General features: G+C 34.4%; 2 protein-coding genes across 3 annotated transcripts; one reads left to right on the top strand and one right to left on the bottom strand.

The window, feature by feature from the left end:
- Positions 1-10,296: 10,296 nt before the first annotated feature.
- On the bottom strand, positions 10,297-11,963 carry LOC108359714 (methionine synthase reductase). The gene is made up of 3 exons (XM_017611684.1): positions 11,738-11,963; positions 11,524-11,679; positions 10,297-11,461 (listed from the first exon to the last, which is right to left on the bottom strand). The coding sequence occupies exons 1-3, from the start codon at positions 11,876-11,878 to the stop codon at positions 10,334-10,336; spliced, it is 1,425 nt and encodes a 474-aa protein (XP_017467173.1). The 5' UTR covers positions 11,879-11,963; the 3' UTR covers positions 10,297-10,333.
- A 3,831-nt stretch (positions 11,964-15,794) lies between these two features.
- Ttc1 (Tetratricopeptide repeat domain 1) lies at positions 15,795-17,040 on the top strand. 2 transcript variants are annotated; one of them, XM_017611685.1, is made up of 3 exons: positions 15,795-15,896; positions 15,953-16,529; positions 16,593-17,038. In XM_017611685.1, the coding sequence occupies exons 2-3, from the start codon at positions 15,955-15,957 to the stop codon at positions 16,879-16,881; spliced, it is 864 nt and encodes a 287-aa protein (XP_017467174.1). In that variant the 5' UTR covers positions 15,795-15,896; positions 15,953-15,954; the 3' UTR covers positions 16,882-17,038. The 2 variants fall into 2 exon arrangements, with proteins under 2 accessions (XP_017467174.1, XP_017467175.1); XM_017611686.1 differs by lacking the exon at positions 15,795-15,896 and having other exon boundaries at positions 15,903-16,529; positions 16,593-17,040.
- Positions 17,041-27,018: the final 9,978 nt, after the last annotated feature.

Below are 27,018 nucleotides of genomic sequence, written 5' to 3'. Positions count from 1 at the left end.
TTCGCGCATTTGTAATTTTTTATATTGCTTTTGCTTTTACAAAACGCAAATTGTATTGCTTGGTTAATTTGCTAACTGAGTGCAACAATACATATAACTGAAAAACATACATACATATAGTAAATACATAATATAGTATGTACATACGTAAGTCTTCTAAATTTTTTTTACACTGTTGTAAGCTAAAGTGCCATTAGGTCTAAATTTTGTAGAAGAAAATAAACATGCTGTTTTGTTTGATGAAAACGAAAACACGTGCATCATTAGTTGTATTTATCTTACGTAGTAATGCGAAGTAAATTTTTGTAATATTCCATAGAAAAAATACAAATTTGTAATTAGTATTGTTCATGTCCGTAGATTCCGCATGCATTTACATACATTTTTAAAACTAACATTTGTAACACAATTTTTATTGATTTTTTTTTTTTGCCAGGCACTTTTACATACATATTTTACACACATAATTAACTGCTATACTGTACTGAATGGCAAATTTTAAATGCACGCATATTATTTGTACAAATTTACGCAAATGTATTTGACTATTTATTGTTTTACGAACATCCCACTAGTTACCGGTTTCTCGGTTTTTTCTAAGCTGATGTTAAATATCAAATCATCGTCATCAAATTTTTTTAACGTTGATCATGCCTTTATGACCGGCCGTAAATACATATGTTCTATATACAAAACAAATGTATGAAGGCCGAAATTCCGTTTCTAAGCAATGCTAAAAAATTCTGAATTCTTTAAATTTTCCATAAATTTTCTTAGATATCCTTTAGGCTTCATACAATTTTCTAATTGTACCACAGTGGCTCGCTGCTAAGGTCATGTAAACCTTAATTTGTGAAGTGCCGCTGCCAAGGCAGTAGTTCATTTATCACTCACAATGTAGATTAATTCTAATTCCTAGTTCCTCTCAGCGAAAACTATATGACAATAGTGGCTGCCAAACCTTGTGACTCCAATAGCAAGTTTCTACATACACTTGTGATCAGCTTATTAAGTCATCTACATTTTGATAAATTTAGGCTATTTTTCTTTTGTTTATTTAATGTTTATTGTTTTTCCATAAAAGTGTAGCTCATTATATAACAAACACCATATAAATCCAAATTTCAAACTTGTGCAAAAAGTAAAAAAAATCTGCAAGATTTCTGCTGAATTTTCAACTTCTTATTCAGATTTTTTAGAATTTGTTTGGGGTATGTTTAAAATAGCTAAAGAATCGCGTTCATTTTTACTAATTTTTTTTCTGACATCTTATATGGAGAAATTTCATTTAGAGAATCACAATCAGAATCGCGGCAAACTAGACAGGGCTTAGATCTGTCTGACTTCTAAATATGTTTCAGTTTAAATGAAACTTTTTTAAAATTAAATGAAACCATTTTCAAACAAAGCGAAACCTTTTTCAAATTAAAGGAAACCTTTTTCAGATAAAGCGAAACCTTTTTCAATTTAAATGAAACCTTTTTCATATTCAACATTCTTAAAAGGAAGTTTCATTTAATTTGAAAAAAAAGTTTCTTTTAATTTGAATAAAGTTTCATTGAATTTGAAAACGGTTTCATTTAATTTGAAAAAGGTTTCGCTTAACCTGAAAAGGGTTTAATTTAATTTGAAAATGGTTTCATTTAAACTGAAAATGCTATACATATTTATATATTTATGAGTGTTGCTATTGCTTAAACCCAAAACATTTCACATGTTTTTTGGTGACTTCTGTTTAAAAGACGATTCTTTTTATGGCAGCTCATGCTTGAAGCTCATAATATTTGCATTATCTGTTTAATTCTGGACTGTTGATATTGTAATACCAAATTTCTGCATAACTTTATTGATCAAATTGGATTTACTAGACCAGTCAGCCCAACGCTGGCAGAACTCCATAAGCAAGGGCCCTGCGCTCGGCATGCCTGGACTAGACTATCTAGGAGCAAACAAGAACCCAAGCATACGAAGGTATAAGAAAATCATATAAAAATATCTACATACATATGTACATATGTACTATGTATGTATGCACAAATCAATGGACAAACATTGTGTACAGAAGACTAAATAAATATGCATACAAAAGTACGTACATACATTCATATACATATATGTATGCATATGCATGTAAGTATGTACCCAATAGACAATCTCAGGAGTTAAAAGCCCTTCCGAAAGGCCTTCCTGAGAGTCAAGAGGCTTTCCGCTATACATTCCTTTCTCCTTTCTTTTTTTCTATGGAGTGGCACAAATTGAAGAGCTTCTTCTTTCGCTACACATAGAATGCCTTCCAGAAGGGCTTCTATAGGACGTACTTCAGAAAGCCTTTTGGAGGAGTTCTTTTAAAGTTGCTTCTTTAATTTATAAAAATCATACATCTTTGCGGTATTTGCTTGGGGTTTACATATATCAAATATGTGTTATTGCAACTCAAAATGTTTTTTGAAATTCATTTGTAATGCTAAATAATATAAATTTATGCATTCGCGTAAATTGTAAACGGATAAGCCCTTCTAGAAGACATGCAAGGAAGCACATTTTTCAGCCTTTCTTGGGTAGGCCTCTTAGAATGGCCTCACTTAAGAAGGCCTACCTTAATTATATTATGGCTATGCATGTACTATGCATTTGCATGTAAAACAATTTCGCAAACATTTTTGTTTGTCTGTAAACCATTGGTTGTTTTAATACATATTTCTTTTTCTCACAATGAAAAAGCCAACACTGCTGTACTGCATTTTACTAGAAAAGTATGTGGTAAGTTGAAAAGAAGTAGAAATTATAATAAATTTTTCAACCCTAATTGGCTATGTAAACATTCTTAATTGCCCACATATTCGCTAAGAACTTAAAATATGTACATATGTGTATATATCGATGTGAATATGTATCCAGGAATGCACCCTGCAGGAAAATCAGATTTAACTAATGCTAATTCAACTCAAGAGTTTACGTAAATCGGAAACCTTACGCTTTCGAAATTAAGTGGAATGTATAAATGGCTTTTATAAAATTCTAGCAAAGTCGTAATTTAAAAAAAAGCATTATTTGTGTAGTTGGCAAATTCTGTTCAATAATAATTTACACTTCCACAACTCTTTCATTTGCCAATATTAGGGGCAGCTCAAACAGGCGCGGGGTGGTAAGTTCTCGTACGATATACACATGTTGCTCAAACCATTACTGTAATAAAGAGTACTATGAGTAAACATTTCTTACGGGATTGTAGCGCGCGGAGCCGTATCGCGCTAGTTTGAGCAGGCCTTTATTTTTTGTTTGTTTGAGCGTACATATGTACATACACTAGGGTATTAGTTGCCTATTTTCAAGTTATTGGACTTTTTTAGTAGGGTTCCCAGTTTTTTGAAACTTGCTTTTGAATATTTGACTTTTTAGAATCAAAATGGTTGTAAAATTACATATGTATGTAGATATTTAAATGGATATTCACAAGCAAATGTCATGTTTGCGGTCGGTTCATATATGTATACATACATACGTACATGGCAAAATCGAACTCCATGACGCTTGGATGTTGCGCAACATTTTGCTGAAAACAACCAGCCCATGCAAACTTCACACAGTGGGAACAAACAATCCGGCTTCATCGTAGATAACATCCTAATCCCTCTATTTCCTTAGCTACTCTTATGCAAGTGTCTATTGTTTTGTTTACAAGCAAATATTACTATTTTTTGTGAAATCCTAATAAAAGAGAAAATCAATTCAACGCATAAGCAACGATATTAATACACTTTTTTACATACATAGTTATAATAGTAGAATAGAGATCCCACAATTATGCAATAACAAAAAAAAAATAATAATAATTTTTACAGTATTTAAATGTTTAATGTAGCAATGATATAAGTAAAGTAAAATTTTTTACCAACAGAAAATGCAAAAAGTGAAATTTAGTCGAAATGTAAGCGAATTATACGAAAAAAAAGAAACCAATCAATAAGTGCACATTCAAATGTATGTGTTTACTACAAATATTTAATATGGCATGTGTTGAAGCGGAGCGAAAAGCAAATAAACAGCAGTGCAATGCCAGCACAATACCCGTGTATTATTAATGATTACATTTTTTTTTATTATCATACTGTAGGTACTGTATATTGTATGTATTATTATCAATTTTTGATAAAGAACACCTTTTTGATAGAGAACTTTTCTGTAGTGTGCAAATTTTATCGCCAAAAATAAGAATAAATAAAATGAAATATTATTAAAAAATATACTTGAAAGAATTGTACAAAATTATTTTTTATAGCAAGCGAAGGGTAACGAAGATAAAACCGACACACATACATACATATATGCATTAGAAGGGTCCAATATTGTATGGGGGGGTGGGAATATCATCTTAGAAAACGGGGCACCCCTTAGTTTTTTTCCTTTTGATATTTGTAATATCAATACCAACTTTCAATTTTCTACTGTAACCAATACAGGGTGCTCAATGGCCTTGAAATGCGCTACTGGATCCCTGTAAAACTAAAAATATTGGTAATTTTTATAAAAAAAACTACTGTTGCCATGTTAGCACATCTTTCGGTAAGAGGAAAAATTTTGGAAGGTGCCCCAAAGCCTATCTCGGCAAAAAAAAATATAAAAGTACTTGCATATATGTACCTATGGATGTGATGTACTATGTACATATAAATATGTATTTTCACGTAATAAGTTAAATAAATGTAGCGTGAAGCCATTGAAAGTTGCGTAAAAGTGAAGTGGAACTAAAAAAAGGAATCATAAAAAAGGAAAATGCTGGCAAAGCGCCGATTAACAAATGAAATATTTTAATATCTATTGTGCGTGAAATTCTTGTTAATTATAAGTGAACGGTCAGCAAGTTTGAACGCATGAATACCTGTGCAAGCGGAAACGAAAACGAAAATACGTAGATATAGTTACATATGTATATTGTTACTCCCAAAATTGAGCGTACGGCTCTTTTTTGTTAATAATAATAACAAGTTTTTGTTAATTTTGTATTAAAATATGGGCTTATATTTTAGCAAACTCCATTTTAATTCCAAGAATGATACTGTGTACGAAAACAAAACCGACTTCATTATTATATATAGCTGCAAAAATACAAGATTACCACTGCAAGCAAGACGGTACAATTTTTTTTAAATTTCCAGCACTTCCTTTTATGAGACAAAAATGGCTTGAAGCCTGCGACGTGAGCGAGAAAAGCCTTCTAAAATATGCGTATGCCAACATTTTGTTACCACGGATATTAGCATCAACCAGAACAAGACCATGCTCTCCAAAAGTGCAGTGCCGCGAAATGAAAGGTAATGAAAAGCTGTATTGGTCAAAACATAGAAAACGAATGCCTTTTTCTTGCAGGCTCCAACTTGGGGAACGCATCGGATACGAATAATACTTAGATGAGTACATTGAATTTTTGGATGGGCATTACTCGATTTTAAATTATTTTTATACCCGAGCGCACTTGTGCACAACGGGGTTATAACTTTGTTCAAATAACGGTTGTTTGTAACAAACGAATCGGAGATAGATATGTACAAATTAGGGATGTTACGAATGTTTAAAATGCGGATGCGGATGTTTAAAAGCTAGCGAGTTTATAAAAACGTGTTAAAAAAATTTTAATTAGTATAACGGAGTTCTGGTTCAACGACTCGTCAGAGGATGAGAAAACTGGCCAGGAGCAGAAAAAAGTTTAAGTGCATTCTTTCGAATATATTTTGACATACAATATATTTAAGAAATTGTGTGATCCAAATCGACTTAAAATATATTAAAACTATAAACAGCTCTATGATATCGTTCTCAGAGATCGTGTCAACAGAGTATTGGGATTTTCTTTCATAAGTAAAACCAATCTTTCGAGCTGGTGTCTAGTATTCACGACGTTAGAACTGCATGAAATAAATAAAAATTGTTAACAAGTAATTTTTAGCAAAATAAACCGACTTCAACTATCATATAAAATATATATATATATATATATATCTCATGATCCACTGATCGGATCTTAACCAGATTAGTATGGAACCACCACAATTTTGAGTAAATTAGCGTCCTTAAATTTCGAAATATTGAAGTTTCAAGCATTTCTCAAATTTACCGTTATATGAAAAGCGGCCGTAATTTTAGTCCGATTTCAATAATTTTCAACATTTTGCTTTCATGTGGCAAGCACAATAACCACACCGAGTTTGGTACAAATTGGTAGAACGGTTACCGAGATACATATATGTGATCATAAGTGGGCGGTGCCACGCCCATTTTCTAAAATTTTACCATAAACGTATTTCTTGGTAAAGAATTGTTGCAAGCAACAATTTTGAATAAATTAGCTTCAATATTTACTGATTTATCGAAGATTTTGTATTTCTCTAAATTACCGTTATATGGGAGGTGGGCGTGGTTATTGAGCGATTTTAAAAATTTTCGGCCATTTGGTATGTTGTGCGAAGGCCAACAACTGTGCCAAGTTTGGGAGAAATTGGTGCAGCGGTTACCAAGATATACACATGTAACCATAAGTGGGCGTGGCTACGCCCATTTTCCAAAAATTTATAATATTCTTATTTTTCGTCTAAAAATTATTGTAAATATCAATTTTGAGTGAATTATCTTCAGTAGTTACTAAAATATCGCAGTTTTCGTATTTCTGGAAATTACCGTTATATGGGAAGTGGGCGTGGTTATTGTCCGATTTCGCCCATTTTCAATACCAACCTACCTTGGATAAATGTAAACCTACATACCGAATTTCGTTAAGATATCTCAATTTTTGCTCGAGTTATCGTGTACACGGACAGACGGACAGACGGACGGACAGACAGACATGGCTTAATCGATTTCTTTTTTCATTCTGATCATTTATGTATATCTATTTTGATTCGATTTGGCTGTTACAAACAACCGTTATGTGAACAAAATTAATATACCCTTGTGCACAAGTGCGCTCGGGTATAAAAACAATCCCTTGAAAATAACTAACATTTTTATGGAATTTTGGAAAATGGTCGTAATACCGCCCACATATAACTATATAAGTTTATCGAAGCTGTTTGATATAGGGATAAAATCACCCCTGCTTACTATCAGTGTTGCCATTTTGGTGCTTTTGTAGCTAGATTTAGCTCTTTAGTTTTCTATTTAGCTCCGAATATCGGGTTTTAGCTCCTAGCTATTTTTTTTATCTCTTTTCAAATTTATGTAGCACTTTCTTAGCTGCAGAAAGTTTTAGTTGTATTTAGTGTATATAAGCCAAAACTTAAGCGTTGATAAAATGGAAAATTTCGAGATGCTGTGTATCACCATAAACTCTTGGATCTAGGCTAAAGAATTCAAAAATTAATTAAAAGAAAATCCATTTTCTGATAGCGCGGATTTTGTTTTACTTTACTAATTTTACCTTTAAGGAGAGTTGGAGGTAAAACTTTCCAGAGAAATTTTGCGAAAAAATTATTCAATTCAAATATCTGAAATTACTGACTTGTAACAGTTTGTAAAGTATTTTTAGTTCACTATTATAAGTGTCATAGCAAANACCATAAACTCTTGGATCTAGGCTAAAGAATTCAAAAATTAATTAAAAGAAAATCCATTTTCTGATAGCGCGGATTTTGTTTTACTTTACTAATTTTACCTTTAAGGAGAGTTGGAGGTAAAACTTTCCAGAGAAATTTTGCGAAAAAATTATTCAATTCAAATATCTGAAATTACTGACTTGTAACAGTTTGTAAAGTATTTTTAGTTCACTATTATAAGTGTCATAGCAAATAATTCGAAATATATGCACCTTATTTTGGTTTTAAAAGATTTTTTCAGCACTTAAACTTATAAAATTCGTTGTTTTTATTAAAATGGCCGAAAATGTAAAAAACAACCTTACGTCAATAAATGCTCAACTTAACAAAAATATGTAGCTCTTTATTTTAGCTACTATTAGTATTATTTAGCTTTTTTTTCGACCGTTTTAGCTCCAAACGAAATTTCTCTGGCAACACTGCTTACCATGTAGCGGTAGTTTTCTAAGAGGTGAAAAAAAAACTATATTTAATAATTGCCCCGGGCATCTAATGTTCGGCTCTGGTAGAACTTAGACTTTTTACTAGTTGTTTTGATGGGTTTGTTCAACTTATTAAATAAAAACAACAACGTAACATACATATAGACAATTTTTCAGTTTTGGGGTAGAGGTTCTCACCCATTCCATAACGTAAGTACATATGCCATTATCCGTTGTATTTCGAAGTAAAATTACTTTCTTTTTTTGTAGGTATATATTTTCAATACATATATAAGACTAAAATATTTACTCCCATTAAGGGCCGTTTTCTCAAGTAGCCTGTAACTTTAAAGACTTTATATTTAAAGGTTGCATTAAAATTTATGATTGTGTATAAAGTAAAGCATTTTACTATCGGTTTAAAATTGGTTTATATATACATACATCAAAGTCCGATAATAGAAATGCTTATTAACAATATGGTAACGCTGCTGCAATATGAACAAATTATGAAGCTTCAAAAGGCCCACTATCCCTCAAAAAGTTGTTTATTGAAACTACCTTCGTTTTTCTACCATGACTTGAAATAAAGTTTTTTATTTGATAAGTAACTCGGCGGCGATTGAAAGATAATAAAAATACAATGAAAGGCATACAATTTTATTGTTTTTTGTATTAAGAACTTCTTGCTTTAGGAAGCTGATCAATAAACCAACCAATAATGCCAAGTTTTAAACAATAAAAACATTAAAAATATGCGAACGTTTAACACAAATAAATTAAATTAAATTAAATGAAACAAAAAGGATTTGTAAATACTCAAATGCACGATTTTTTTCTGTCGGTAATACCATCTCATCGACCGTAGCATCGACTTAGGGGTTGAGGCTTAAGAAATCTGATGTAAATATTTGCTTCCTACATTTAAGGACCACCATAATGTACATATATACTTACATGTACGCACAGATGTGTGTTATAGATTCGACAGTAGAAAAAATAAGGTAGATATGCAAGAACAGTAGACATGTATGTCGTCGTTTAAAGTACAAGACCGCGTATCGTCATTCTGCAAAACCGCGTAACTGCCATTGGCTGCCAAAAATTGGATTTGCTCACACAAGCTCTTGGCTCAATCCTTATCCATTCGTCCTGAAATATACTAGCCAGAAATGCGATTGCTTTATAAAAAAGAGAACCATTTTGAGATATAAGTGTTTTTACGCTCTAGAAAATAATTTCTACAACTTCACATATGTACGCGGTTTTGCATTTTGTTGATACGCGGTTTTGCACTTTAAACGACGATGTATATCGTCACCTTTGTATAGAAAGGCCCTAACTCGTTTTCTTTCAAAATTCAGCTCTACAAACGTAGGTAGATTACTCATTCAAGACTAAACCGAATTTAAATTGAACTATATATAGATTGACGCTTACCACAATGTGGCCGAGCTTCTCCTCCGATTTGTGGCGTGTTGTTACACAAAGGGGAGGGACCTACAGTTTTTCACCGACTCCGAACAGCGATTATATTTTTATGAGAAGCTGTTTTTCATGGCAGAAATACATTCGGAGGTTTGCCATTGCCTGCCGAGGGGCGACCGCTGTTAATAAAAAACCTTTTTTATGTATTTTTCTTGTGATGTCGCTTTGACCAGGGCTTGAACCCAGGCCCTGCGGAGTGGTAGCTCCCGACAAAAGTTATATATTTTTGTCCGCAGAATCCGAATCAGTGTTACAAATATACATGTCTTATTTAAAATAATGGACTTCCGGTCAGTTCAACCCACTTCCGGTCGAAACCGGAAGTCGGAAATACGACCAAAAGATAAAGCATACCCATGGTGATCAATTTTAAAAGGGGTGGACGGGTAGTCTAGGACACCCTATATCTATGTACATATGTATGTATACATGCAATGTATACAATTAACATATTGCATTATTTTTAAGAAATTAAAAAATGTACGTACATACATATCGTCGATGTTTTAGCAAAACCGCCTATGGACCAATTGCAAAACCGCCTATCTTACGGTACTAAAACTTACAGGAGAGCGAAAAAACGTTTTTTCTTTGAAGGCATTGCCTTGATAGGCGGCATTTTTCTAGCTATTCTACAAATTTGTTGTTTTAATAAAGATTATAAGATTTGTATGCATAAATCTCTATGCCTGGAGTTCAGGGTTACCAGATGTTATGTTTGCCACAACGGCGATTTAGGCGGTTTTGCAACTGGTCGATAGGCGATTTTGCAAAAGCATCGATGAAATGTACTATAAATGTAGCTTTAACGATTTTTTGTGTTTATTCAAAAAATTATCACAGCCACAAATCCTCACGATATTTGCCACTAACTCTGAACGTTTTTAACGTTAATGAAGCTTCCTCCCGTGTTATTTGCTGCACTTGTATTAAACATTTTGTAATTGCCTCCTCAATCGATTTTGATATCGAACCACCATCGGCACAGACGTACAAGATAGTATTCTTTTGCATCAAAAACTCCACAAATACTGTTGCATGAGCTAGTAATTGGTCATGAACATAGCGATATGGAGCACTAGGCACGCGTGACAGACACTCGAAGTACCGTTGTAGCACATTACCTTTTTCCATGGCTAATATGCGATCTCTGTGTGGCAGACTTGCTTCAGTTGTAGCGCCTGCAAAAAACCAGGTATCGCCTAGTGAGGTATAAGCAACGTTTGCCAGCAATTGTTCCTTCTTCTTTAAAAATCCTAAAAAGGGTGCTAAGGCTGTACCAATACCAATCAGGATATGATTGTTTTCACTTGCTTCTTGCGCAGTAAAGCGAAATTGATTCGTTTGTCGCGGATACACTGTGATCTCGGGCAACTTTTCAGCAACTGTGCCATTTAACAAGGGTGTAGCCAAGGTTTTTAACATATTTGTGGTCACCCCTGGTTTTTGTGAGCGTATTGAAAATATAATTTTTATTTCATTAGTTTGCGGGCTATTGGCTATAGAGTATGGACGCGGCAACAAACGTGGTAAGTGCTCAATTAAAATTTCTAGTGTAGGTATACATGAGGGACACAACTCCAGCAGTTCCAATAATGATAAGCCACGCTCTAAGATAAGCTCGTTGTAATAAGCGCTCCCTTCTTTCGAGGATAAACAACTCAGGAATGCATCCTCATCTGCATCCCCACAGCAGTTGGCTAGAGTAATTAGGAACTGTTTTTTTGGTATGGCATGAAAATTGAGACAATCGCGCAACAGATGATAAGGAGTACAATGTGATGGAATGTATGGTGGTAGCTTCGCCGTTTTCTTAGTACATTTTGATGAAATTCGCAGTTGAAATGAGCTATCAGATTTATTTGATAATTGCAAACGCTCTAGCAGTGCTTGGACTTCTCTGCTGCTGTTGGATGGTAATACAGCAATAGTATCACCTGGTTGAAAATAATCACATTCCATTTGCTATTGATAATATATTTAATATTATTAAAATCAACTAGTCGATCCTATTGTTCATACGATACCATTTCCGTTGTTAACTCCATTATGCACTTTTCTTTCGCTATATCCGGTCCTGCCAGCATTTGTACCCCCTTAATCGGCACTTCCACGGGAAAGGTTCCGGTTCGACAAAAGGGCCAAATAAGTCCTGAACATTGTAGCTGGGCATGCTTCGTCAACTATTTATAATGAATTGCTCCCTTTTAACATTTTAAATGAAACTAATTGGTTACTCACCCTCAGGCTTTCCAAATCATCTGCATAGGAAACAGTGTAAATTGGCTCAGACAGCTTTGTTGGTACATATTTTTCTAATACGTAATTTTTTATATCAACTTCATCGACATCACAATTAAATGATCCAGTTGCACAAACCATTTCCTAGCTGATTTTTAAAACCTCATCAACAAAAGCACGTATAGTATAGCTAGCGACACGAACTTCGATACGATATGGTAACATATCGATACTTTTGGCATTCGATACCGATACTTTTTACTCGATAGTTTAACACATTCTTTTTTGGAATACAGAACCCTAGTATCGTATCGAATTTCATAAACTCAAATTTTTTGACAGTTGCTCTGAAGCAGAAGAATGCTATCGGGTTAGCAATTAATATAATGCAGCAATTATAGAGAAAATATTTACCTTTGCTGATTTCAGTTCTTCTGGTACTGAAATCCATGTAATTATTATACCTTTTAGCAATAACCACTAATTTTTCTCTAATACCGCGTTCCGGCCGACAACGAAAACACTTTGAAAAGGAGTTTTGGGATTGTGGACTGAAGGCTGTTCACACCGGCTGTTAGTGTTTTCGTTGACATTTCTTGCATCCTCTGGTTACATTTTTGCTACACAAAAACAAAACCAAAATGCTTTTCCCTCATTTTCTTTTCATTAGCAATCTCTTACTTTCACTCTTATTTTACTTTGACCAGCCAATTAAAAATAAATCTCAAATAGCGTATTAAAGATGACAAAATATGACTTCCACTTCGAAGTGAAGACGCCGATTGGAATGAGTGGAACGTGAGTTTTCAAGTAGTTTTCAACGAAAACTGGTTTTCGTTAGACAGATTTTACATGGACGAAAACCAGTTTTAGCAACGAAAACATGTTTTCGATGTCGGTCAGAACATGGTATAACATCCACTCGCATTGGTTTTCTTTAACTTATGTGTATACATGCACACCACAGTCTATACAGTAATAAACCTTTTCGCAGTTTTTCACCAATTGGTCCCCGACAAGAATGATAGAATACAAGATTGCGCCCATGATTCAATAATACAAGGTTCGATAACTGGCAGTGGTCTCCCTCGCACCGCTCCCTCAGCAGCGGCACCGTGTTGCTTCTTTGCAAATTTGCTTGGAAAAAGTGTAGCTTTGGTGTGAAATAGAAGTATAAGCCTTTGTGCAATATGCTTATTTGCATATGCATATGAAGCATATTTTTTCCCAGCAAGAATTTGCAACTTCCCCTCCAAATGAAATATCAAAATTGTGCTCTCTCCTTGCAAGTGTTACTGGGTTTTTGGCTAAACGAACACGATTTCGTAACAATAGGTACCAACTTGTATAAATTTTTTGCATAGCGAACACTCCTTCAATTTCCAATTTTTGTTCTGCGTGACATTTTGATTTGACGTTTCGCTCAATGACATCAAATGCAAACGCACGCAAGCCAATTTCGGGTAACGCAAAAAAACAAGTTCGACGGCGTGCATATCAAAACGCAAGCCGCGAGTATTAGGTTAGCCTGTAAGCACACCCAAGTTTGAGCGGAACTCCTCAAAAATTCTTAACATCAAACAAATATGAATCATACACACATGCAATAGCAATTGCTATGAATTACTACCGTATAAATTCAAAACACGCATTTGGTTGGCGAGTGCGTTGGTCATGGCGGTCATAAGTTCAGCCAACACATTCAATGGTCCATTACCCGGAGCTGTTACAATATGATAAGTAGATTTTAGTGAACCCCAGAAGCCACTGCATTCGGCTACAAGCTGGATATCTGAATATTTGAAAATAAATAGCAATTATCTTTTTAAAATGATAAGAAATGTGTTTGTTTACAAAATTACCTGTGCCACTCTGCCTTAGTAGTGAAAGGGAGCAACACCTTTCATACCATAGGCAGAGCGAATACGTTTTCGATGTTCGCATTATGACAGTAACACCATGTTCTGGCCGACATCGAAAACATGTTTTCGTTGCTAATACCATGTTCTGACCGACATCGAAAACATGTTTTCGTTGCAAATACCATGTTCTGAGCGACATCGAAAACATATTTTCGTTGCCAAAACTAGTTTTCGACCTAAAACATGTGTTTTCGTCCATGTAAAATCTGTCAAACAAAAACCAGTTTTCGCTGAAAACTACTTGAAAACTCACGTTCCACTCGTTCCTATCGGCGTCTTCACTTGTTTTTTCGATTATTTATCGAAGTGGAAGTCATATTTTATAATCTTTAATACGCCATTTCGGATTTATTGTTAATTGGCTGGCGAAAGCAAAATAAAAATGAAAGTAAGAGGTTGCTAATGAAAAGAACATGAGGGAAAAGCATTTTGGTTTTGTTTTTGTGTAGCAAAACTGTAATCAGAGGATATAAGAAATGTTAACGAAAACACTAACAGCCGGTGTGAACACCCTTCAGCCCACAATCCCAAAACACTTTTTCAAAGTGTTTTCGTTGTCGGTCAGAACATGGTATAAAACTTGTGTTTTCCCCTCATTCCAATCGATCGATGTCTTCACAAGTTATTTTCGATTATTTATCGAAGTCGAAGTCATATTTCATCATGTTTATTACGCCATTTCGGATTTATTTTTAACTGGCTGCCCAAAGTAATACCATGTTCTGACCGACAACGAAAACACTTTGAAAACGAGNTAACGAAAACACTAACAGCCGGTGTGAACACCCTTCAGCCCACAATCCCAAAACACTTTGAAAACGAGTTTTGGAATTGTGGGCTGAAGGCTGTTCACACCGGCTGTTAGTGTTTTCGCTGACATTTCTTACATCCTCTGATTACAGTTTTGCTACACAAAAACAAAACCAAAATGCTTTTCCCACATTATCTTTTCATTAGCAACCTCTTACTTTCATTCTTATTTTACTTTCGCCAGCCAATTAACAATAAATACGAAATAGCGTATTAAAGATAATAAAATATGACTTCCACTTCGATAAATAATCGAAAAAAACTAGTGATGACACCGATTGGAATGAGTGGAACGTGAGTTTTCAAGTAGTTTTCAGCGAAAACTGGTTTTCGATTGACAGATTTTACATAGACGAAAACACATGTTTTAGGTCGAAAACTAGCTTTAGCAACGAAAACATGTTTTCGATGTCGGTCAGAACATGGTATAAAATAAGAATGAAAGTACGAGGTTGCTAATGAAAAGAAAATGAGGGAAAAGCATTTTGGTTTTGTTTTGTATAGCAAAACTGTAGTCAGAGGATGTAAGATATGTCAACGAAAACACTAACAGCCGGTGCGAAAATCATTGAACCCACAATTTCAAAACTCGTTTTCAAAGTGTTTTCATTGTCGGTCAGAATGTGTAAAAGATGTACTGACGAAATGTATGGATCGCGTTTTGAAAGTGCTACACGTTCAATATTTATTGACGGTATTGCGATCCGCGATCCAGATTTCAAAGTTTTTAGAAACTGCGATACGGATCAAGATCCATCAATACTGCATGCTACACCGTCAATAAATACGCGATACTTGGATCACGTCAATAAATACTGACCGTGTGACAGAACCCTANTCGTCACTTGTCATGTCACACCGCGATACTTGGATCACGTCAATAAATACTGACCGTGTGACAGAACCCTATAGCTGATGCCAGATAAAACTTTGTAGCTTTGCGTGACATTTATAACTTTGTCAGCAAAGCGCCAGACGCAGAAGGTATGCCACAATGAACGCCAAGAAAACAATGTTGTACCGCTTTTTTACTTATCAAAGTTGCTGTGGATTTTAATTATTTTGATTTAAAATTATAAGCAATGTAATTAAGTTTTATGTTTCTGCATGAAAACCCGAATTTGGACGAAACACAATAAATATTAAACCGGCTGATTGTCAAAGCGCGCAAAACGATGGGAGTTGGCCATCTTTTCGCTTCGCGATGCAGCTTCAACGATTTATGTGGCATTCTTTGTGCATTTTCATACAATTCATCATATCTGTCAAAGCGAAGCAAAAGTTTTACGTGGCATCAGCTTATTGATCTTGCATTACAGTCGATAGTATCGAATTTTAAAACATCGAAAGTATTTTTGTAAATCACAAACTATCGATATATCGATAGTATCGTCGATATTTTTCCAACTCTGGGGAACAATAAACGAGTAATAATAATTCATTTAATTAACCATTCCTCACTAAACTATTTTAAACCTTAAAGAAATGTCTGGAAATACTGATCCAAGAGATAGCGATGATGAATTCCATGATGCGCTTGCTGATGTACCAAAAAGTAAAGGTGCAAGACTACAGTTTGAAGACGCCCATGAAATGGACAGCGCCAGTTGTAATTCTTCACCACTTACAACCAATGAGCAAATTGAGGAGATAACGCGCCAGCAGGCCGATCTTAAACTGCCAGATGAAACTGAAGATAATGATGAGGACAATAAAAGCGTCGACGAGGCATCCAAACTTTTCACAGATGATATTGACGTGGAAGAGCTTCGAGAACGAGAAAGGACTATGAGCTCCGAAGAGCTGCAACAAAACAAAGAACAGTCAGATCGTATGAAGTTGGAGGGAAATGAGCTGTTCAAAGCAGAAGAACCACTACGTGCAATCGAAATTTACACTAGTGCTCTGCACATTTGTCCGACATCTTGTACCAAAGAGCGCGCAATATTGTATTGCAATCGTGCGGCAGCCAAAATAAAGTTGGATTCCAAAAAGTCTGCTATAGATGACTGTTCAAAAGCAATTGAACTTTGGCCTGGTTACGTACGTGCATTAATGAGGTAAAGGTAGTTTAACATAATCGAATGTTGTCTAATTTAATAGTCTATACTCCTTTATAACAGGCGAGCAAAGCTCTGTGAGCAGGAGGATCGTTTGGAAGATGCGTTGGCTGACTATAAGCGAGTGTGTGAATTGGAGCCAAACCAAAGAGAGGCGCAAGAAGCTGTGGCACATCTACCGGCACAAATTAATGAACGCAATGAGCGTTTGAAAACAGAAATGATGTCTAAATTAAAGGATCTTGGTAATATGTTCCTTAAGCCATTCGGTCTATCCACAGACAACTTTCAAATGCAGCAGGATCCTTCGACAGGTTCTTACTCAGTAAATTTTCAACAAAATCCTAGGTAGTCAACCAGAGAGTCTGGAATGTGATCCAAAGTATCAGCTACCATTTGCAATTGTAATTTTTGTATGTATATTAGCTATTTAAGTAAATATCCGTTAAAATAAATGTGTGATTTAAAAAGGCTAAACAATGGCTGTAAATTAAAACGAGCCCTAACCGCCAAAATAACCTAAGCGACATTTTTTTCTAAATTTTCTTTTTGATGCAGAAATATTCCTAGAGCATCTATGTAGATAAATTTCTGCATCAAAACGAAAATTTAAAAAAAAATGTCGCATACGTTATTTTGGCGGTTAGGGCTCGAAAGTATTGTTCACAAGGAAAAGAAGATTCGAGACTACTATTTCTACTCAAGCACCATGAAACAAAAAAAGAAGGTAGTTTCATTTAATGACGACATTCGTTGTTAACCATTTAACTTTTAATAAAATTATGACATTTCAATAAATTCATGCGACGTGATCACGAGCAGTAATATTTTTTTTTTAAGCAGAAGATTTCATCAGTCCACTCAAAGGTGTCGAATATGATGAACCTGAAAATGAATGCATAATCTCAAAAGGGGGCTTGACGAAACTAGGTTTCAGAACGGATGAAGAAAGTGATCAAAATTATACTTATGCTAACTGCTTATCGGAGTGCGGTCTGCTCAAGCCGATTTCAAGTTTTTGGAATAGGTACATTGGAAATTTTAAATTTGAAATTTGTTGAAGTTAATGGTGAACTAACCACAAAACCTATTTTTTTGCAAAATCTGACGAGAAATTTAAAAGTAAATTTTCACGAACTTCATCACGAATCACGAATTTTATGTGAACAAATATTCCCAAAATAATAAAGCAAAACAAAATAATTTTTCCCAATTTGCTTTTGTTTTGCATGTAAAGTTATGAGAACAATTTATTCATATGGAATTGGCGATTATAAATGATTTATTTGGAAAGAGTATTCTTTAGAATTAGATTTTTAAATCGCAAGATTGCATTCAAAATAAGAAAATGAAAAAATAACAACATGTTCTCGTGATTTTTGTTATAAAATAAAAATAACAATTTCAATGAAGTCTCCTTTAACATTACATATTTTATATATTTTTAACCCTGGACGTGCTTCGTTAGTCGATTCGACTAACAAAAATCGTGTTTCGCTTCGTACCTCTCTCTGAAGTCAATTACCATTTTTATAATATGTAACAGAGAAAATAATATGTATTTAATATTTTGTTTATGTGTTTGAAAAACTATAAAGAACTAAAATTGATAAAATGTATTTTCGTTTTTAACTCTTATGTTTGTTATTTCAATTCTAAGTTGGTGTTAGTCGTTTCGACTAACAAGCCCGCAGACAGAGCGAAGCACTTCCAGGGTTAATAAAAAAAGGTGCGAGCCACGTAAGCGAAAAAAAAAACCAAGCACTGATAATGATTTTTGATTTGAAATAATTTTAAATTGGTATAAATGTGGGAAAGAAAATACTCCGACTTATTGTTTTAATATTATCAAAGTGGCAAGGCCTTTGAGAACACTCAAAATTTATGAAACTTCAAAAAATTTTATTATCCGTCAAAAGTTGTTTATTGAAACTACATTCTTTTTTGTATGGCGTATCACCATTAACTTCAAAAAATTTCGAATTTAAAATTTCCAATTTATGCAAAAAACTTGAATTCGGCTNCGTATCACCATTAACTTCAACAAATTTCGAATTTAAAATTTCCAATTTATGCAAAAAACTTGAATTCGGCTTGCGCAGACCGCACTCCGATAAGCAGTTAGCATAAATATAATTTTGATCACTTTCTTCATCCGTTCTGAAACCTAGTTTCGTCAATCCCATTTTTGAGATTATACATTAATTTTCAGGCTCATCATATTTGACATCTTTGAGTGGATTGAAGAAATCTTCTGAAAAATATTACTGCTCGTGATCAGGTAGCATGAATTTCAGTGGCGGATACATGTCAAAGAATAATATTTCACTAATATGGGTCTAGAAAAAAGGCTCTTTAGAAGAAAGTACGTATGCGTAATAAAGTTTCAAACACGAATTTTTAAAATCATATACATATTAAATTTTTCGCTTTATTTATAAAATATTTTGATAATTTTAAACACATTAAATTTTTCTTTTTACTCATAAATCAATGAAACGAAGAATTTTCAAATTTTTCGGGTTTTTTTTTTAAATTCTTCTAGAACTCCGTCAACTGAAAAATGTATATCTTTGTGAATATTCATAGATGCTGTCTTTCTTGACATGTTGTATTTCTCAAGTAGGTTTTAATTCTTTTCAGGCATGAAAAGCTTCGTTCAGGTGTGGCTATTGAAACGGGCAAAAGTGCCAATATACGTAAGATCTTAAAAACGTTGAATTAGCTACTTGTAATGCTTCGAGAGCATTTCGAAAATGTTCGTGTGAAACTCGTTTTTTTCCACATTTTTACCTCCAGAAGAAAGTTTTGTTTCGAGCAGTCGATTACTTTTTCATAGAAAGCAAACAATTCTTCAGTGTTTTTCGTTAAACTCATACTTTGGAAACAAAACACTAAAATTATTTAAAACTGATTTATGGTTTAGGAACCGGCTTTTCAAATGAGCAATATGTGTATCAAGGAAGGTAATGTAAAAAGCAATGCGATAGTATGCCTCGGCATCTCCGGTTTTCACATTAAAGCGATTCTTTTGGCGACTGCTGTATCGCGGTACTTTGATTTCTGTACCTAGGTTGGTGCATACTTCTTCTACGTGTTCGAAAAGCAAATGAAAGTTTTTTCTGCATCTTGTCGCATTTCTTTAAATTCCTTCCTTCGTCGGCTAAGCTCATTGCTTCCGCAAGATCTTCATTAAGCTGAAATTAGTCAAGAACGTAAACCTACCGGTACGTAAACCCGAGTCAGCTGACACGATCTGTCTTACCAAAGCGCCATGTAAATGAAAACTCAACACCGCAGAATTTTTCTGTAGTTGTAGCCCGTAGCGAAGAAATTGCGGAATTTAGATTTTTCCGTGTCACCTGATTTCTCCTTCTTTAGATGGTTGCCACTTCGTCAGTTTTACAGATGGTAAAAAAGATATAAGTTCCTATTCAAAATATGTTTAAAATATTTGAAATTTATTATTGAATTCCACACGCGTCAACTTTAATTGAATTCAAGTCCTTGGTTCTTTAAATGGGAAGCAACAAAAAGAACAAAAGAGACAAGAAAACTTGAAACGAATTGACGGTACGGAGGTATCTGTACTCTTCCCCTCTCTTCTCACCTCCTTCGCCTACGAACGAGCAGACTTGAAAGCTAGACTTGACGTGTCTGAAAGGGGACCAACAACAATTTATAAAAAAGCAAATGCTTGGCTGTTGTCGCTGTGCTAACTAGTTTTCCAAACCCAGATAATTTCTATAGATATTCGCACGATACAAATAATTTTTACGGTATTTTCCCCGTGACAAATAAAAAGTTTTTGACAATTGGAAGAAATACAACTTCGAAAGCCTTTTTTAAACGATTTTTCATTTTGCTACGTTAGAGCCGTTGCCGAGAAACTTATGGATACATATACATATACACAAAAATTGCTCGTTTAAGGTAATTAGAATAAGGGGCAAAATTTCCCGCAAAAGTCCCCCCCCCCCCCATCAGAAAATTCTGGATCCGCCGCTGATGAATTTAATGAAATGACATAATTTTATTAAAAGTCAAATGGTTAACAACAACAACGAATGTCATTAAATGAAACTACCTTCTTTTTTGTATCATGATCAGTGTTGCCACAAATTCTTTTTATTTTTTACCAAAATCAGCGGAAAAAGTTCAACAAAAATTACCAAACTTATTTTATGTGCAGAACTGTACAAACATACATATCGAGCCCTAACCGCCAAAATAACGTAAGCGAAATTTTTTAAAAATCTTTTTGATGCAGAAATATTCTTAGAGCATCTAGATGCCATTCTACATCAAAAATAAAATTTTTAAAAAAATTTCGCTCACGTTATTTTGGCAGTTAGGGATCGATATATCTGCACATATATATATCCGAAGATACCTAGCTTTTCAGGCAATCAGCGCTCCATTATCCTCAAATTTTTACTAAAGTTTGTTGAACTTTTTTAAATATTGAAAAAAGACTTGAAGTTTGAATTTGTTTGAGTTCTGTTAAAGAAAGGATACTATTTTTATAAAAAATAACCAAAATTAAATTACAAAAAAAATAATATGATAAATCTTGTGAAAATATGGTGCGACTATAATTTTTTCGACCACTTTATGTAAACAAGTGACTAGAATATATATAAAAAATTCAACGCTTGAAGGAAAGCTTTCGACTCACACATAGACAGGGTGAAGTCACCCGCTGAAAGCCGTAGCTTTTTGAATAGAATTCTTCATAAATACGTATGTTCCCGGGTACACCGGAAAATTGATGGTAATTGAAAAGCTGACGAACTGACAGGGAAAGGTAGGACCACCCAAAACCTTACAGGTAAGGACACGGTGGATATACTTAGCAATAGCCACTTTCAAGCAGTTTGTTAAAAAACACACCAATCTGGTAGCCAAGGAACCCTGGAACACCTTTCGCCTTGCGANCCCCGCTGAAAGCCGTAGCTTTTTGAACGGGAACATACGTATTTATGAAGAATTCTATTCATATATATGGTTGCCGGGTACACCGGAAAATTGATGGTAATTGAAAAGCTGACGAACTGACAGGGAAAGGTAGGACCACCCAAAACCTTACAGGTAAGGACACGGTGGATATACTTAGCAATAGCCACTTTCAAGCAGTTTGTTAAAAAACACACCAATCTGGTAGCCAAGGAACCCTGGAACACCTTTCGCCTTGCGAAACTTTCAGGATTACCTGGTATTGCTATAAAAGAAACGCTTACGGTCCACTTTCTAATGTGGAATCAGAACCAATATTGACCTATTTGACATGTAAGGCCGAATGGAAAAAATTACCAAATTGAAAAATAAATTACCAAATTACCAAACTTGATAAATAAAAAAAAAAAATTACCAATTTTGGTTAAAAATTACCAAAGCGGCAACGCTGATCATGATTGAAACCAAGGTGTATTAAACCACGTGTGGCTGAAAATTCAGTGCGGCTCTCTTGTAAGGTACTATTATGTCAAAAAGTATAAACAAACGAATTAACCCTTAGTTTTGCATGCAGTATCTTGTCAGCACTGATGCCCTAGGCTTTTATTTCGATTATAGTTTTGCTTTACTTACATTACCTGGAATATATATATATTTTGTCAATAAAATAAAACAAATTGTTTATAAAATAGTTTTAGCAATTTTCTTGTTTTTAATTGCCCAAGTTTTATGCTTTTGTGCGTTTATTTTTATATTTAAATTTTTTATCCTAAACATTATTCGACAATTATAAATGTAGGATTTTACATTTGATTCCAATTTTATATGTTGGCTTAACTCTAACAATTTTGAAATAAATTTTTTTTCATGCGAAATAGTTTTCCATTAAAGACTGCTTCGAGCAGTTTTAAATTAAGCTCTTCCAAACCTGCTTGCATGGTTTTAATTATTTCGGTAAGAAGAAATATATCTGTTCTCAACGTGCATTCTAAAGATTCGCCTGTTTGAGTTTGGACATCAACAAATAATGTATCCTGATCACTTGTTTCAGTTATTTCGTATGGCATTGGGACTGCGCCTGGGTATAAACGAGCTCCTTTGAAAGTGCTTGATTCGGACGGACAACTAATGAAATCACTTTCCTTGAAGTGGTTTTCACAAACGCGAGATAAATCACGTAGTACAACACCACAGCTTTCTTCCCATCGCTGCCGTCTTAATTCGCAACTAGGTGGTTTAAAACATCGCACTATTTTCGTGTCCTGACTTTTATTGCATACAGGGCACCGTTCAAACGTTTTGCTCCGTTTCATCTTGGTTTCATTACATTAAATATTTAAGAAAAGTCGAACGCATTTACTTATTATCCAACTTTAAATGTACTTACTTGCTCTCCTCGGCGGTTTATCTCTTAGCAATTTCACGTTTAATGTGTGTAACTTTTTTTAAACAAATTTAAATTTGAAAAAAAAAATTTCAAATGGGTTAAGAATTCATTTCAGTTTGACACTATAGCCTGTTTCTTATGAGAGCAATGTCAAAATTAATCACACTTTGTTGAATACATTTTGATTGAAACTACCTTTTTTGTTCATACAGGACGCCAAATGTCCTGCATTTCTTTCAATGTCCTGTATTTGTCTCATATTCGGTGTTCGGTATTTCGACGCCTTAACAGTATGCCTATGAACCAGTTTTAAATGCTGTTGGTATATGATCCGTAACTTTCTCCATAAACAGATATTATTTCAAAATCTGAGTGCCTGTGATTCGAATCGAGAAATACATACAGTGACCAAAAAATATAAATTAGGACTCTACATTTTAGAAAGGCTTGGCTATTTTTCTCTGTTTAATGTTTATTATTTTTTTATGAATGTAAAGCTCTTTTTTAACAAAAACTATATACATACATCCAAAATTTCCGACTTTGTGCAAAAATTATAAAAATTAATTCTGTAGAGTTTCACCAAAATTTCAAACTTTTTAATCAGAATCGTTAGAAAATAATTTCGTTGCAGGTTTGTAGCTCATTAGTATAATATAATGCAAGTGCAAGGTGCTGCTCATTGGCTTCCCTATCAAAAATTTTCAACATACTTACTTTGTATGAAAAAGATGCGTAACACCGTTAATAAAAAAAGCCAAAAATTAAGAGTAGCTACTTTAAACTTGCTTTTTATTTATGTATAAAAAATTTTACGATTTTTTTGTAACAAATTCTGCGAGATATAAGCTCCCGAGAAAAATATCAAACAAATTTATGATGTTACTATAAGGATGCTGTTTCAGGGCTAATACTTCTAGGATCATTGAAGAAGGTTTAAAGATCTGTTAGCCTTTGTGGAGAAAATTAGCAAAATTATTTTTTTTTAACTTTTTATTTTATCCCATTTCTTCGTTATCATATCACTTTATGCCATGATACATTTTGACGCAATTCGATTTTGCTTCTTTTACTTGTAGTTGGCATTGCTTTTTGCTTTCGTTTAATTCAAATCACATTGACCAGGTAGTATCAGTATAGCAGTAGGGTTGCCAGGCATACTGCTTTTGGGAGTACAGGTACTCTTTTTTATTGCAATGTACTCCCTTGTACTCCCAAAAAAATATATATGGAAATGTACTCCTTTATTAGTTTTGTACTTTTTTTGTTCTCCTTTTTCCAGCTATTAATATTTTAAAATATACAGGGTGTAAAATAATAACTGTCGCACAGTTTTTTCTTTGTTTTTAATAAAAGGGACCTTTATAGATTTAGCAAACATTTTATTCATTGGTTACTTTATTACATATCTTCTGTAAATATAGGCTAATTTCCCCCATTTGGGTCTTTTTTACTCCGTCTTTTGTCCAACATAAGGCCTCATACTCAGCAATCGAAAAGACTCCGAACCGGTGACTAGGAGGGCATTAATACGAAAAGAAAAAGTACAACTATAAAAGACGTGAGTGCCGCATGAACTTATCTCCCAAAGCTGGCAAATGCAAATAAGGATTAAAATTTTAAAATTAATTAAGAAGATTAATGTAAAGTATTTACAAAGTTAACAAAAAAATACTCTTTTTCGCAACATCTATAAAGGACCCTTTTATTTTTCAAAAACCCTGTGCGACAGTTATTATCTTACGCCGTGTACCTTGCCATTCATATTGTTATCAGTGTGCTTTAGACCTGGAAAATCCACTATAAACCAGGTATTCACAATACGCCAAATCTTGGAAAAGACCTGCGAGAAAAGGATCGATACTCACCACCTATTTGTCGACTTTAAAGCCGCTTTCGACAGCACTAATGGAGTTGCCTATATGCCGCTATGTCTGATTTGGCATCCCCGTTGAGCAATACCGCCAGCTCCGTCAGAATTGGGAAAGACCTCTCCGAGCCGTTCGCCACAAAACGGGGTTTCAGCAGAGCACTCCCCCTCATGTACTCTTTAATTTGATATTGGAGAAGATAATAAGAGCTGCAGAGCTGAACCGTTCAGGAACAATCACCTACAAGAGTGTGCAATTGCTGGCTTATGCCGATGACACCGACATCATCGTTAACGAAAACCGCTAAGTCTGTTCTGCCTTTTCCAAGTTAAATAAGGAAGCAAAACGAATGGGTCTGGTGGTAAACGAGGACAAGACGAAGTAGCTCCTGTCATGAAACAAACAATCAGCACATTCGCGCCTTGGCCCCATGTCACTGTTGACAGTTATAATTTCGAGAAAGTACAGATTTTCGTTTACTGGGGAAACCAGCATTAACACCGATGTCAGCATGGAAATCTAACGCAGAATCACTCTTGCCAACAAGTGCTACTTTGGACTGAGTAGGCGATTCAGGAGTAAAGTCCTCCTCGCGTGAAACACACTCTATAAGTCATTAGGCTAATGGCCGAGATCGAAAGACACGCTCTGATATTCGGACTGCGAAGATTTACGGGCTCTTACGCGTTGGCGACGGCGAATACCGCAGACATGGACATAGAGACGCGAATTAAAATACAGCGGCTCCGCTGGCTTGGCCATGTCGTTTGAATGGACACCGGTGCTCCAGCCTTGAAGGTATCCAATTCGGGAACCCGCTGGTGGTACCAGAGGAAGAGGGAGGCCCCCCCACTGCGATGGAAAGACCAGGTGGAGAAGGACTTGGCTTCCCTGGCGTGCTTTATGGAACTCGGCCAAAATTGCTTAGGCGGTTACAGAGCCAAATAAGTAGAAGAAGCGTACATACTTATGCATGTACATATACATATCTATAATATGTGCAGTATATTCAATTGTAAATTAAAAAATTTCGCCGCTTGATTAGATGACAAAACGTTTGGTTTGTGCATTCCGTTTCGATAAGAACACATAACAGTGGAGCATTGTCCAATAATGCTACAATGCAGCCGTTGCTCATACATACATACATGGAGTCAGTCAATTGATTTTTGGGAATTTTTTTGTTGAAGGTGTCAGACATTTTTTCCATATAAAAATTACATATAAGGAAAATACCTCAATTGCTAAAATTCAATGGTAAGTCCCATGCATACCTCAAACTTGCAATTTGAAATTGAATGGGCTAAAAACTGCATACTAAACTTTTTTCTAGGAAGCGTAAATAAAAAGTGCAATATTTGCATCAACATTTTCCAGAATTTTTTCTAATTTTGCACAAGATTTGGAACTCTGATTTTTGGGAGTTTGTTGTAGAATTAACCATATTTTTATAAAAAATTATTGAAGAATATTAAATAGTTGCCCGTATTGTAAAAAAAACGCTGTACCTAAACTTTATTGACTGACTGTATGTACATTAGACTGCATCACTCCCCATACAACAAAGATGCGGTACAAAACTCTATTACATATATCATAACGCTTACACCAAAATATTTTGGAAATGATATTAAGATTTACGTGAGCTGGACCTATTTGAAAATACCTCAAAAAAAAATTTTTTTATGAATAAAATAGTTTTTTAACAAGTATTTTTTGGAAGAAAACACCTTGGAGGACAAAACAGTTTAAGCTTAAAAATCTCTAAAAAAAAAATTAAAAATTGTTTTCAACGGAATCACTATAATGAGTTTTTTTATGCTGTTTTTGAACTTTTTTCAAATATAGGTTTAAGAAATACTTCAATAACTCAGCCAAAACACTTCTGATTTGGACTTTATGAGGCATTAGGTTCGTTCGCGTAGCTGTTAATTGTTCATGTTTAACCAAAACTTACAGGTTTTTGCGTTCGCGTACGCAAAAAACTTGCAAAGAAGGGGAAATTGAGAGAGCAAAGTGACATTTCATTTTGAGGGGAAGCTGTTAGATTCTGTTGGAAAAATTTTTGCCAACAGCAATTTGCCAACAGGGAAACAACTGATCAAAAACAGCTGGTTGGCATTTACGCAAATCACAAAATTTAATTTGATGGTTTGGAAGATAAAAATTACAAAATGCGACTAATTAAACTTGTAAGAAATAAGTAGTTATTTGTTTAATCAATAAACTGTGTCAGTATAACACTTTGCGATGACTTTTCGTACGTTTTAAATTT

The sequence above is a fragment of the Rhagoletis zephyria genome, unplaced genomic scaffold (assembly GCF_001687245.7).
Source record: "Rhagoletis zephyria isolate East Lansing unplaced genomic scaffold, Rhagoletis_zephyria_1.1 Rzeph_scaffold_00442, whole genome shotgun sequence".
In the NCBI taxonomy this organism is placed as follows: Eukaryota; Metazoa; Arthropoda; class Insecta; order Diptera; family Tephritidae; genus Rhagoletis; species Rhagoletis zephyria.
This window is presented reverse-complemented; position numbering and strand designations above follow the sequence as displayed.

What these genes read in the sequence shown, in the direction of transcription:
- LOC108359714 (XM_017611684.1), bottom strand. Translation starts at nt 11,878, where the DNA reads ATGGTTTGTGCAACTGGATCATTTAATTGTGATGTCGATGAAGTTGAT. An exon ending in ATGATTTGGAAAGCCTGAGG is followed by an intron (nt 11,680 to 11,737) that starts GTGAGTAACCAA and finishes CATTATAAATAG; the next exon opens with TTGACGAAGCATGCCCAGCT. An exon ending in TGGAGTTAACAACGGAAATG is followed by an intron (nt 11,462 to 11,523) that starts GTATCGTATGAA and finishes TATTATCAATAG; the next exon opens with CAAATGGAATGTGATTATTT.
- Ttc1 (XM_017611686.1), top strand. Translation starts at nt 15,955, where the DNA reads ATGTCTGGAAATACTGATCCAAGAGATAGCGATGATGAATTCCATGAT. An exon ending in TACGTACGTGCATTAATGAG is followed by an intron (nt 16,530 to 16,592) that starts GTAAAGGTAGTT and finishes CCTTTATAACAG; the next exon opens with GCGAGCAAAGCTCTGTGAGC.